This window comes from Aristolochia californica, unplaced genomic scaffold, assembly GCF_029961685.1.
Source record: "Aristolochia californica isolate CCGP_79_NKW_82.1479 unplaced genomic scaffold, dmAriCali1.0.hap1 SCAF_1, whole genome shotgun sequence".
Lineage (NCBI taxonomy): Eukaryota > Viridiplantae > Streptophyta > Magnoliopsida > Piperales > Aristolochiaceae > Aristolochia > Aristolochia californica.
Window position 1 is genome coordinate 51,224,626 of NW_027181770.1, and position 14,768 is coordinate 51,239,393.

At 37.2% G+C, this 14,768-nt stretch overlaps 1 protein-coding gene across 1 annotated transcript; it reads right to left on the minus strand.

Annotated features, from left to right (window-relative positions):
- Positions 1-4,976: 4,976 nt before the first annotated feature.
- Positions 4,977-9,679, minus strand: LOC137948470 (putative serine/threonine-protein kinase). Its single transcript, XM_068794556.1, has 7 exons — positions 9,615-9,679; positions 8,915-8,939; positions 6,247-6,333; positions 5,936-6,155; positions 5,625-5,865; positions 5,379-5,529; positions 4,977-5,294 (listed from the first exon to the last, which is right to left on the minus strand). The coding sequence occupies exons 1-7, from the start codon at positions 9,677-9,679 to the stop codon at positions 4,977-4,979; spliced, it is 1,107 nt and encodes a 368-aa protein (XP_068650657.1).
- Between the last annotated feature and the right edge of the window lie 5,089 nt (positions 9,680-14,768).

Below are 14,768 nucleotides of genomic sequence, written 5' to 3' on the forward strand. Positions count from 1 at the left end.
TGAAAATTGTCGGCGCCAGCAACCGTGCGGAATGGTTGCCGGTGCCGGCGTCATGCTCGACCCTGGCTGTCGCTGATGCCAGAGCCCCGGCACCCGCAAGCAGTGAGCGCAAAATTTTTTTAAAAAACAAAAGCAGAGACTCTAATTGAAACAGAGACTGAAAAAAAAACAGAGTCTCTCGGAATCGAAACGCTGGATCAGAGGTCTGCTCTGATACCAACTGTAAGTCTTAAACATGAATTTCTAATATCAAAATTAAATTCACTATAAATTAAACGGAATATAAATCGTACCTCCTTCCATACGCTTCAAATTCCTTCTCTCTGTTTTCTCGGCGCTTCCGATCTCTGAGCACTCACAGCGATGGCTCAACTGAAGGGGAATTCGAGTGACGAGACTGGGGACCAAAAAACATATCTTAACCGAAGCCAACCTCCCATCAAGGTTATTCATGGCTTCGTGTTACCGAGGGAGTTGCAACTGCCGGAAGTTGCAACTACCAGAAGTTTGAGACCACGTAATGAGAAAACCGTTTCTCATAAAAACGGTTTACATATAGCAGATAATTCTGTTCTCAAGTGGAAATTTGTAGCATGAGTGCAAACCCCAACCTTTGTTGAGAAGATAAACCCAGCTTTCCCACTCCATTTGCTTCACTGGAGTTCATCTGCACCCAACTCCCTCTGTTGCAAAAATCCAGAGAGTAATCTTGTCATGTTTTTTGCTAAAAAATGGTTTGTATAGCTTATGGGCATGAGATTTTTTTACCCCAATTCCTCTTTTTCACAAAAAGTTAAAGATGATAGGAAAATGGGTTTTCAAAGATAATTCATTTAACTATAGAAAAAAAAATTCAACAAAAACTGGCCAAAATTTAACTAATTTTCTTGTGATTTTGTTTTTGCTAAGTGAAAGAAACATTCATGATTAATGAAGCTGCCATCCAGCCAAATGCATTAAGAACAGTTGGATAATAAGAGATCTTTTCAAACTATTAGGTCTCAAGTGAGGTAATAAGAAAGAGAATCTTCAAAAACTAATAGGTCTCTTGATGCTCATGACTTCAATGAGATCACCTCTAACAATGAATGATTTATCTTTCAATGAGCGGATGCTTTAAATTCAAAAAAAAAAAAAAATTTAACTTCCACCTGCATTGATAAGGGATCATAGAATGGCCGTTGTGGAAACTAAGTTGATTTCCAACTTCAGACACAAGGAAAACCAATGCCATAGTTCTGAAGATGCGTTCAGAGACCAGGTTTACTGAAACCAAGTTCACCAGAAATACTGAAACCAGTGATGCAGAACATAAATTTTATCTCACACATGTTTTTTTCTATAAAATTATTTACTACAACAATTATGATTTGGGATAGCACAACTATGTTTGATAAATGTTGGCAATAGTGCAACCTAGGGTTAGGTTTCACAAAAACTGAATCCTGCCCTACTACTTCTTCCCATCACCTATCCCTACCAATCGCCCTACGAAGGGATTAACTGAGACAAAACCTATCGCTGCCTCGTTGTGTAATCTGGAACCCCATCCTTGTCAGCGAAGTAGCGAGGAAAGAAAAATGGAGGCACATCTCCTCTCATCACTTCTTCTTGGAGATTTTTCACTTTGGGTGTGTGTGTGTGCGTTGGGTGGGGGGGGGTGGTTAGTGCAAAATGAACTTGAAATGAAGTTCGTGCGCATTAATCCGTGCATTCGATTAGGCCATTAGTGTTGAATGAGCGCCTCTTCATTTTAATCACGCCAAGTAATCTTCTCGGGCAAAAATAGGAGAATCGTGTTTCAGCCCGATTTTTCAAATCATTCACATGAAACGTTCAAGTCACAGTTGCCTCCCTCTCTTCTCCCTCTTGGTCGCTCTGTCACAGTTGTCTCCCTCACTTCTCCCTCTCGGCCGCTCCGTCGCAGAGCATCCAGTCAGAGTGGCAGCAGTTGCAATGCCTCCGACGTACCGTCGCCTCTAGTATACCGTCTAAACGCCGCCTCCATCGTGATTGCCTGCTGGCCAGCCCCTGCCATTATTGGCGCAGTGAGGAAAACGATGTTGTGATTTATTTTTTCCTAAGCTAGGAAAAATTAAACCAACATTATTTATTCATTATATTTATTTTATTAATTATTACATTATATTAGTAATTTAATAGTGGTAATTAAAATATTATTAAATCAGCATTTGATCAATTATTTTGGTTTAATTATTCCATTTTTGTTTTTGGTTTAATGAAGTTCATGTGCATTCGATTAGGCCGTTAGTGGTGAATGAGCGCTTCTTCATTTGAATCACACCAGGTAATCTTCTCAAGCAAAAATCGGAGAATCGTGTTTCACCCGATTTTTCAAATCATTCACATGAATTGTTCAAGACACGTCACGCTCTCTTCTCCCTCTCGGCCTTCCTCCCCCGAATTTTTTTCTCCCGCTCTCTTCTTCCTCTCGTCTTCATACTCCCTCTCCCTTCTCCCTCTCTCGTCCCCCTCTCTCTTCTCCCTTTCGGCCTCCCTCTCAGCCTCCATCGCAGAGCCGAGCCTCTTGGCTACTCTGTCGCAGTTGCCTCCCTCTCGACCGCTCCGTCACAGTTTCCTTCCTCACTTCTCCCTCTTGGCCGCTCCGTCCCAAAGCATCCAGTCAGAGCGGCGATAGTTGCAAGGCCTCCGACGTACCGTCGCTTCTGGAATACCGTCAAAACGCCGCCTCTATCGACGTTGCCTACTGGCTTGCCCCTGCCATTATTGGTGCCGTGAGGAAGACGACGCTGTGATTTATTTTTTCCTAAGTTAGGAAAAATTAAACCAATGTTATTTATTCATTATATTTATTTTATTAATTACTATATTATATTAATAATTTAATAGTGGTAATTAAAATATTATTAAATCAGAATTTGATCAATTATTTTGATTTAATTATCCCATTTTTATTTTTGGTTTAATAAAACCTATTTTCTGGCCATTAGAAATGTAAGACTGGTAATTAAAATATTGTTAAAGAAAACATTTGATCAATTATTTTGGTTTAATTATCCCATTTTTATAATTAATTATCCTACTTATAAGGGTAGTAACCTTGCTTATTTTGGTTAATTATCTGTTTAGGTATATGTTCTATTTAAGTATATTATAAAAAAATTACTCATTCTCTTGTATATATCATATTTTTTCATTTTGGGGCACTAACACTAGAATTTGTTTTCCAGTACACTTGAACTCGTCTGCACTAACACCCAAGGATGGGTTGAAGTTGAATAAATTCATTTAAGATGAATTGAAGTCTAACTTCATTTCAAGTTCATTGTGGACTAACTCCCCCTTCCTTGTGGTCAACCTCAAAATTCCCTTCCATTTCTAACTCCTAGAAATGCTATAGAAGGTAGATTTGGTTAATGGAGAAATAAAAACAAAAAGAAGAGAAAGATAATGGCAATTGAAGAGAGGAGTTTTTTTACCAGAAAATGGAAGAAGAACCAAATAAAATGGAATGAAGAAGCAAAAGAGGAGAATAGGAGGTGATGAAAGGTATCATTTGGCCCTTAACTAGTTGATTGTTTTACCCTTTTATGTGTATCATTTCAAAATAGATAAGACTATAAAGGTAGTTTACAAAAAAAAAAAAATCAATTTTCTTTTCCTATATTTCCTTTGCTCTTAATTTCAACTCCTACTTTTTATTAACATTACAAAATTGTTAAAAGGGTACATATGTATTTTACAAATGCCCAAGGTAGGATTTTTTTTTTTTTACTCTTCTAGACTCCTAGTGTTGAAGGAACTCTTGATTAACCCCAGCTAGACTGTCCTATTGAACTTTGCCTCTCATATGCACATGCAAGAATTGACTCTTGCCTAATTACTTTCCTATTATTATTATTATTAGTGATTCTTATTTTGGGTTTGTTTTACTACCAATTTTAGTGCAAACTATAGTATCCTTGATTGCCAATTGGTTAGTACTAGTGATTGATCCTTGTTCTCAAGTATTGATCAATAAATATTAATTTTGTTGCTCTATGTTAGGTACTTAACCAATATGCTAAAAGTTTTTGAGGCGATAGAATGCAAAAATCTAGACCCTTAAATCTATCATGTACTAGGTTGGCCTATCCCAACACCCATACCCTAGTGTTGGCTCCACAAGATCATAACAATCCACCACGTTTACGTGGATGTGTATATATAATGACCCATTAGATGGCAGGTTTCACTTCAGATTAAGTAAATCTTTTCACCTTTGTGACAACTCTCACTTTGTCATCAATCGGCCTTTTTTCATAGGTCCCCTCTCTTTGAAATTTGAATACTTTGACATGGTACTTGTTTTGATGCCAAAAATTAATTACCTATCTAATAATGCCAAAAACCTCCAAAACTGATCAAACACAGAAAGTTTGGGCCCTAAAACCTTTTTGCATACTACCCTAGATTGGGCCCTATAGGAGCATAATGCTCTATTATTCAAGTTGGATTAGATAGAAATTTTAATATTATTATGTATCTATTTGACAGGGTTTACTTTTGCAAATAGTATTTGTGTTCATTAGATTTGTAACATGCCCAAAGTGAATGATTTGGTTCAAGTGAAGTTAGAGGTGCTAAAGATCATGCAGGAAGAAGACGGGAGTAGATTATGTACCCAAACCAGAGGTACCCAACTTATTGCAACCATAGCTAGGGATAGAACATGCAAAATTAAGCTAAATGTAGTACCTCCATCACCTAAATATGTAGTGGGACTGCTCGAAATAAAGAAAACTGAACCATATTAATGAAATCAAGCCAAAACTGGAAGCCATCTATGCACATTGTGATAACGTAGCTCGTCTTTGAAAAGATAAATCTCAATGAGTATAAAGAATATGCATAGGGAGAGTGTTTTTGTAGTAGTTCAATCAATGCTAATAAATGTACTACATAAACACAGCAGTAAACTAGGCTGTTTCTGCTCCTCCCAGAATCTCAGGAACTCAAAAAATTTCAGAGGTAGACTGAGAGCTTGTCGTGACAGTACTGGAACCTGTGTTCTTAGACATTCGCCCCGTTCCCACTTTGAGCGCTATGAAATCCGTAATCTGCGCTGGTTCCTCTACCTGGATGTCTCCCGTCTCTATCGTTTTATTCAACATTTTCACAACCTCAATCATTGTTGGCCGCAGAGAAGGATTCGCCTGCACGCAAAGCAGACCCACCTTCATAAACAGTACCACTTCTTCCACTGGAAATTCTCCTTCCAAGGTCGCGTCCGCCATCATTTCAAGCTTACCGGCGTTGTACAGATTCCATGCCTACACCACATTACCAGAGATCGGAACTTTATGTTTTTTGTTTTTGTTTCTTTGCCATTTCCAAAGCAATGAAATCAAAATTACCTTCTCCACAAGGTAAGGCTCATCCGTTGCTATTGAGAAATCAGTAGCACATCTACCGCTGATTATTTCCAGCATCAGAACTCCATAACTGTAAATATCAGACTTCGGCGTCAACTGTCCCCTTATGGCATATTCTGGAGCGAGGTACCCTCTTTGTTTGCAGCAAGGTAATATCACAGAAACGGTAAGAGACACGGAATCGGAAAGTGGGAATAGAAGGGGGATTCAAATAAGGGTTTGACTTACAGTGTGCCGGCGACTCGTGTACTGACGTGAGTAACACTATCGGGGAAGAGCTTTGCGAGACCAAAATCTGAAATTTTGGGAGTTAAATCCCGATCCAGAAGTATGTTACTTGCTTTAATATCGCGATGAACAATACTGGGTTTAATCTCCTCGTGAAGGTAAGCCAGGCCGTTTGCGATTCCTCGTAAGATTTCTCGTCGAGATTTCCAGTTAAACTTGAATCTTACTTGAAGATCTGTACCTGCTACGGACGAGGTAAGAGAGCTGAGTGTGGAAGAAAAACCTCATTGAACATGAGAATGAATTAGCACGGGGCAGACCTAAAAGTATTTTAGCGAGGCTACTGTTGTCCATGTAGTCATATACCAAAGCTCTGAAACTCCCATGGGCGCAGAAGCCACGCAGCTTGAGAAGATTTTCATGGGTAATGTTAGACAAGGTGTCTATCTCGGCCACGAACTCCCTCTCCCCTTGTCTCGACTGAGCTGAAAGCACTTTAATGGCGACAACGCTTCCATCTCTGAGCTTTCCCTGTATGAATAGCCGAGCCCCCAGAAAAGTAAAAAAGTGAAGAAATCCATTTGATCCAATGATGACATCCATATGATGCTGGGTGTATTACCTTAAATACAGATCCGAAACCTCCATGTCCTATTTCGTTCAATGGTCTGAAGTTGCTAGTTGCAGTTCTTAGGTGCTTGTGGGAATACTGTTCAACGTATTGGTGCTCCTTAATACCTGGATACTGTTCTCCTTCTCGAAGGAAATTTTCAAGACAAAATAAGTGCCTTGCGTTTAGATGAAATCATCATTAAAAAGATTTGAAAATGATATATGTAAAATTAACTTGATCTCTTCATTTGATGTTTGTATTTTTTGTCAAATATACAAATGAAACTTTGATATGAACATCATCAAATAAGTGACAAATAATGATACAAAGTTACAGAAAGTCTCGGTTAGATGCTTACCCTTCTGTATCGAAGAAATCAGAAATAACAGAAAAAAGAAAAAAATTACAGAGAGAAATGGGCAGTACCTTCGGTGTGTTTCCGTTCTCCCTCCGGTGTAGAAGCGACACCTTTCGCACAGATGAGAGAGAAGAAATTCATAACTGTGAAGCATTTGATCCTACAAGAAACTCATCAAACCTTGTGCTCTCGTTTCCGAAAATATGGATAAATGAAGCAGAAGCGGCTCACAATTCTCCGCTTTATAATACTTCAGAAGTTAAATACGCAGCAACAGTGCGCTATCATTCGCCGTCAATTTTCACCCATTGGATCCTTTGATTTCTTTATGTTCTATAGGAAAGTCAGAGCAACTTGACATCTTATATATTAGTCTGTCTGCCCATAATGGTTCATTAACGATATCTTCGTTTTCAATATTTATATTTTCAACCCACCGTCCACGGCGGCTGTAAGTTCCGAAGATAAGTCCACACTAAGAATCATAACAGTGTGAAAACGAAAACAGGTGGAGGAGAAAGAAGCTCAGATGCTTCCCCGACAGTCAACAGATTTTTCTGCCGCATTCTATGGGGTGCCGCCACAAAAGAAAAAACTTGCTCATCATGATTCAGTGCTTCATTAGGGAGAGACGTGCACGGATCAAACGGGCAACTCTGAGACTCGAGAACTGTTTAATTTTCGACTTTTTTTTTTTTTTTGTTTGATCAGGCTTACAAGTTCTAATGATTTTTTTTTTTTATTGAGATTCCCAAGTTCGGATGATTACTCAATCTTTTAATGTGGGTGATTTTTATATATGGAGTTAAGTTTTGACTTTGATAGGATTTAATTACAGGCAAAATGATTATAATAGGTACGATGATTAGTGTAGTTGTTGTAAATTGAAGTAAGGAATAAAGTTATTAGTTGTGTTAGAAAAGAATTGAGAGAAAGAGCAAGAAAACTTAAGAACTATGAAAATTTTAGTGGAAAGAGTTTATTAATAAAATACTCTAATCGATTTAACTTTATTAAGATAGTTTTATTTAACTTTTAAAATAACAAATAAGATAAATAATTTAAATTTTTAAATAAAAATATTAAATTAATTAAATATAAAATGAGAGGTAAAACTAATACAAAAGGAATAGATGAAGAATAAAGTCCAAATGCAATTGACAATACAAGAAGAAGAGATGCCAAAACAGATGAAGAGACCTAGAGTGAGTTAAAAGGCCTTACTAACAGAAACAGGTGGACCTATTTTCAATTTGCAAGACAATTGTTGTGTTGTAGACATAACAATTGGTTCCTAATAGATGAGCACTAATTAACAACACATACACACAAAATATAAGACAAGGTGAAGTCAGGATGAAATGATGAAGATCCAACAAAGTAAAATTTGCTTGGATGATACTTACCAGAACAGGATGCCCAATCAGACTCTTCAATACTGCCCATATACCAACACCCTACAAACAAACTTTCTGTAGAACGAGGAACAAGAGGGGAAGAAGGAGAAAGGAATTAGTAGACTAGAACACCACTAATTTTGCTCAAAAGTTCCATAACATCAGCTATGCTAATAAGACTTTCAATCCAGTAAGGGAAGATCAAATTTCCATAGAGCAATAGATATGAGAAATATTGATATAACAACTACACAATAATAAAGAAGGGGAGAAAACATATACAACAACCATCTTGTTGGAGTATATGAATAATTTGGAGTATCATTGATGTAATTAATTTATGATTTGTGTCTTTTCTTCACTCTTACTGGAATGAAAGGTATAGTTGTGATATTGTAATTTTATCATCTATAAATAAAGCTTAAGGGGAAGGGGTAGGAAAATTCAGTAACCCTATTCAAGCCTCTTCCTCTTGGCTCAAATTCGTCCATACACCTCTCTCTCTTTTCCTCTTCTTTCTCTCCCTTGGTTTCTTCTCTCCTCTCTCCCAAGAGCTAGAGTTCCTCTCTTCTCTCCTTCCCTTGAGATCTCTTGGCTTTATGTCTTCGCCCTAGAAATCAAGATATCTCTAAGAATTTCGAGAATAGCATGAGATAACTATTGTCCAACCTCAAAATCAAAATCAGTCTACAAGATAACCAAATCAACAACTATCAATTAGACACACATAAATATTAGAGACAAAAATGAGAGAAACATGAATCGAAGCACTTACAGCATTGCCCAGGGCGACGACATTTGGGAAAGTAGACATTCTTCTCGAAGGCTCATCAGGGTCTTCGTCTGTGAGAAGAGCCGCTCCTTGAAACATGAACTTCAAAAGTTGAATAAGCTCCTCCATGGCAGTCAACCCTAGAACAACCAGACGAAGATCTGGATGTAGGAAACTGACTCAACAGGCATCAGCACGCATCGAGAGAGAGGAACCATCGATAAGGAAGCAAAGAGAGATTGATAAACCTTGTTGGTGGATAGGTTGAATTGGACTTGAAATAAGGACGAGGAACAACAAGATGAGTCGAAAGAAGAAAAGAGGATTCTCAGCATCGAGTGTCGAGTGTAACAATGAGTGAAAGTGAATTCATTGGTCTCATGGAGTGAATTCACTTTCACTTGTTTAAGTGAAAAAATGAGTGAAGGTGAATTCACTTTCACTCTCCACTTAGGGGGGGTTAGTGCACATGACTCAGGACATGATCTTCAAGCGCATTATGCAGTTCATGTCCTGATGTCGTTAGGGGGCGCCAAAATTCAAGTCATGTACATGAATATACATGAACCAAGAGATCGTGTCTCAAGAGTAATGGGCGGAAAGTACGAGATCGTGTCTCAAGAGTAATGGGCGGAAAGTACTTTCCGCCCGATTTTGAGAATCATCCACTTGACTCTCTCGTGCGGGTTCTCTCTGGCTCGACCGTCTCTGTTTTTTTTTTCATTTCGATCGTTTCATTCCCCCACACAGACACTCTCGTTCCCGCTGCCCTCTGTCGTGTCCGTGAAGCCCGAGCTCTCTGCTCGCTCTCTCGTCTCCGCCGTCTCTCTCCGGTCTCCCTCTCTGCTACCTCCGTCTCTCGCTGCGAGCGTCCTTCTGGCGTCCTTCTGGCATCCTTCTCCATCTCAAACTCATTATCCCTCTGAACCTCTAGCTCGTTTCTCCCTCTCTCTTATCCCTCTTGACCTCCCTCTCTTCTCTCTGTCTCTTCTCCCTCTTTTCCCCCTTGCGGCATCTCACTCCCTTCTCCCTCTCGCTCATATCTTTTCCCCCAAAATTCCCTCCAATTTCCTGCAATTTCCCCTAATTCAGTTTTGGTTTTCTTCGATTTTGACATTGGGCTTCGATTTCTAAATTTCCACTTCGATTCAACATCGATTTTCCCAGTTCGGCTTTGATTTCAGTCGTCGGATTCGGTTTTCCCCAAATTTTAGAAGGTATGACTAAACCCTAATTTTTTTTTTGATTAAATGAGTGTTGTATTTGATTTAATTTTAGTTCTAGTGTCTAATTTGGGGTTATTTGTGCATAATTTTGGGATTTAGTGTTATAGATTAGGGTCTAAAATTTTTATTAGGGTTAGGGTTTAGGAGGTTTTGGAGTTATGGGGTCTAGGGTTAGGCTTTAAGAGGTTTGGGAGGTATGGGGTCTAGGATTAGGGTTTAGGAGGTTTTGGAGGTATGGGGTTAGGGTTTAGGAGGTTTTGGAGGTATGGGGTTAGGGTTTAGGAGGTTTTGGAGGTATGGGGTCTAGGGTTAGGGTTTAGGAGGTTTTGGAGCTATGGGGTATAGGGTTAGGGTTTAGGAGGTTTTGGAGCTATGGGGTCTAGGGTTAGGGTTTAGGGTGTAGGGTTTTTAAAGTTCTCAATTACGGTTTACGGTGTTTAGTCCAATTCAAACAAGGTTGAGTCGCCTACACTGGCGTCCATTAGCCAACGAAACCGACCCCCATCACTAACGAGGTACAGTTCGTAATGACTGTGAAGTCATATGGGGCTCTACCAGGGGTGTTCGGTGAATTTGGACTTGATGTGTGTGTGTGTGTGTGTGTGTGTGTTTGCATTGTTTTGCATCTCCAATGGAAATAGTTGATTAGTTTTGGAATGTTTTAGAATGTTGTTTAAAAATTTTGAAGTGCTATGGAATGTTTTTGCCATTTGGTGAGGAGATTCGGGTGTTATAAATATCCACCACATGGTATTTTCTTATTTGTGGTTTTTGTTTCATGATGGGTAATGGTAGTCTGATAAAGTTTTTTCCATGAGGACAATCTCGGATTTAGATTGAAAATGGTTGCAAGAAAACAACCAAGTGGTCGACCATATGAATTTTGGAGCTTTGAAGAAAACAACAAAATGCTCGATCTTTTAGTCGAGCAGGTATATATGGGGAACAAGTTGCCCAATGGTGTTTGGAAGCACGAGGTATATACGGAATGTGTCAGTAAGTTCAATGAAGACGCTGTCAATAAAAAAACTATTGAGTGAGCTGTCTCAACACTAGTGGGTTTGGTTGGGATGCAACCACACAACGAGTTACTGCATGTCATTCTGTATGGCAAGACTACATTAAGGTCAGTAAATCATGATATATTGTAAAACAGTTTGTATTGTTTCGCATTACTAAGAATGATGTTTTATTCTTGTAGGAGCATACAAAGGCTGAGAAGTATAGACAACAAGATTGCCCCCTTTACGACAAATTGGCTATTGTAGTCGGAAACACAATAGCCGTAGGGAATGGTAGTACAACTCCTATAGATCTGTGTGATGAAATTATCCATGATGAGTCGGCTCCTATCCCGATGGATGAGCTCGACAATGTTGACATAGTTATGGGAACTTCACCACAATTCAATAGTGGAAATAATTCGACAGCGGATCAATCTTGTGGAACTAAAGGGCCATCTTCACGACGTCGTAGAAAGAGAAGCGAATTGCCCACTGAAGACAATAGACAATTAATTGATGTAGTTGGCCAGATCGCTGAAGCTATGAAATGTGTTATGGAGTATAAGGAACGTGATGTCGAAGAACCTTGGGTCAATGCCCTCATGGAAATTCCGGACCTGTCAGAGGCACTGAAGTATGATGCTCCTGAATGGATAAATACGCCAAGTAAGAAGACCATGTTTTTAAAAATGACAGTGGCGGAGCTGGTTAAGTGGCTTAATTATTATGCAAACAAGTAATTGTAATGCGTTTTAAGTACAATATCTTTTTTGAGAAGATTGTTATGTATTAAAGACGATGTTTGAATTATAACGTTGCTAGACTTATCAGTATGGTTAAAGTTTCTATTTTATATGTTTGTTGTCTTAATATATTATGTGGATAATATGGTGGACGAGTATTGATGTGAATATGATTATTGAGTTTGGATGAATAGGTTATGATTAAAGATTAACTATTATTTTTGTTTATGACTATTTAGAAGTTTAAATTTGCAGATTCTCATGGATATTATGACAGATGAAGATATGGATGTAATTATGATTGGATTGGCATGTATTATTGTCGTCATAGTAAAATACTATATATGCCCTAGCAACAGAGGTGTATCACATTCTTATGGGATGAATGGTTCATTGTATTTGCAAAAGGCCTTAGACAAATCTCCTGTTAAATTTCGAAAAGTTTACAGGATGAATCAAATTGTATTTCACAAATTGGCAACAATACTTAATGCCAGACGGTTTTTATCAGCGACAAAGACCATCTCAATGGAAGAACAACTTGCCTATTTCCTCCTAACTGTTGGTCAACAACAAGCCTATAGTGTCACAGCAGAGATGTTTGATAGATCGAATTGGTCCATAAGTAAATATTTCAACAAGGTGTTGGATGCTATCCTCAAACTTCACTCTGATTATATCAAACAGCCTTCAGAACGCACACACTCGAGGATTTTAAAAAATTCAATGTTTTATCCATACTTCAAGGTAACATCACTTGCCCTCTATTTAGATTACTATACAAATTTAGTCAATACTAATGGCCCCGCTTATATAATTAGGATTGTATTGGGGCTATTGATGGAACGCATATCAAAGCAAACATCCTGCTTGAAGAACAACCAAGGTTATGGAACAGAAAGGGTTATCTCTCACAAAATGTGATGGCAGCATGTACATTCGACATGCAATTCACTTATGTACTAGCTAGATGGGAGGGATCAACAGCTGATTCTCGTGTACTGAAAGACGCATTGACTCGCCGAAATAGACTATTTGTACCTGAAGGTAAATAATATATTTTATGCAGTAATATTTTATCTATTTTATCTTTAATTATTTAATGTAGAAAATATTTGGTATTGTAGGTAAATATTATCTAGTCGATGCTGGTTATGCAAATGTACGAGGATTTTTGGCTCCATATCGAGGAACTCGATATCATTTGCAAGAATTTGGAGATAATATTCCTAAGAATGAAAAAGAATTATTCAATCGAAGACACTCGTCTTTGCGGAATACTATTGAGAGAACTTTTGGTGCTTTAAAAGCTCGATTTCAAATATTGAAAGGCACTCCTCCATTTTCTTTTAAGGTGCAGACAAAAATTGTCATTGCTTGTTGCATATTGCACAATTATATACGTACAGAGGATTACAATGATATATTTGATTTGGAAGATGATGATTCGGATGATGACTTTGGTGGAGGAGGTGATGGGGTTCAATTACTTGCAACGGATGATACAGACAGCGATGATAGCGATGGTCTTGTGGAAGAGGATACCCAAGTAACAAGCTTTCGGAGGCAGCGTGCATGAGAATCCACAAGAGCCGCACAATTTCGAGATGACATAACGACTTGCATGTGGAATGATAACTGATGAGTGTATCTTTTATTGTATTTGAACATGTGTTGTTCTTATGTACTAAACTTGTAATTTGATGATTTTAATGCTAATCACGAACTGCTTATTACATTAAAACTCTATTACATTAGTAATAAAGTTGTATATTTATTTATATATTATATTTATTAAATTTTATTACTATATTAAACTAGATATTTAAGTCTGATAAATAAAATATAGTTACAATATGTATTTGATCAATTGATTAATTTTAATTTTTTGAAAATATATTATCAATTAATACTACGCATATTTCGTTTTTAATAAAATAATTCTTTATTTACTCATTATATTCATTTTTTATTTATTGTATTATATTAGTGATTTAATAGTGGTAATATTACGTACAAATATATAGTGTATTAAAGTTATGATTAAATCAATTTTTCCTCTTAAAACATTCATTTTTAGGCTATATTATAATTAATCATGTGCGTATTTCATTACTTCATGTAATTACTGTATTAATGCACAATAACATATCTAATTCGATTAATAAATATATTAATATATTTTAATTATACATTAAATAAGTTACTCGTATAGTAATAATGATGGTTTTACCCAATTTGGGGTTCGAGGATTATGTTGTAATTATAAGTGTACTGTACATGTTTAGGGATTCTCTTATTTTTTATGTTTTTCTAATTAGTGGGCACTATTCACTGAAAACTGTTTTCTTGTACATGAAGGCGTCAACACTAACACTAATTCTTACCTGATCTTCATGTACATGACATGACATGATCTTCATGTTGGACATGACTTGATCTTTAAGAATCCACTTTGGGGCACTAACCCCCCCTTACACAACGCACTAACGCTTTTGGGGCCACATTTCCAAGTGAAAGTGTGAACTAACAAGCCCATAAACATGTTTCTGAGGCGCACTGAGGGAATAAGAAAGACAAAAATAAATTAAGGACGAGTCTATTGAGACAAGTTGGGCTAAGTCCAATATCAACTTGAGATCTTACCCCAACAATTTTTTAATCCAAATTGATCTGTTTTAGAATGAATTTTTGTCTAATTTTAATTAAATTTAAAGTCTATCACAGTTTTAAGTATGACTATTACAACTAATAAGTCATAAAAATATTATGTTTGGTAGAGAATGGTGCAAGGGGAAGCCCACCTCTATGAAGGGAAGGAGTGGGGACCTCTCACCAATTCTCTTTTTTTATTTCAAATAAATAGTGCAATTGTCATATATTATTAAAATATATTTTTAATGATTTTAAATAATAATAACTTGTATTATAAAAAATTCACTAATATGATAAAAATTTGACATAATAGTTATAATAAATATTTTTTAATAATATAAATTATTTTAATAATGAATGTAAGAAATTTATGTCA

What these genes read in the sequence shown, in the direction of transcription:
- LOC137948470 (XM_068794556.1), bottom strand. Translation starts at nt 9,679, where the DNA reads ATGAGTTTGAGATGGAGAAGGATGCCAGAAGGACGCCAGAAGGACGCT. An exon ending in AATACTTTTAGGTCTGCCCC is followed by an intron (nt 5,866 to 5,935) that starts GTGCTAATTCAT and finishes CGTCCGTAGCAG; the next exon opens with GTACAGATCTTCAAGTAAGA. An exon ending in ACACGAGTCGCCGGCACACT is followed by an intron (nt 5,530 to 5,624) that starts GTAAGTCAAACC and finishes CTGCAAACAAAG; the next exon opens with AGGGTACCTCGCTCCAGAAT.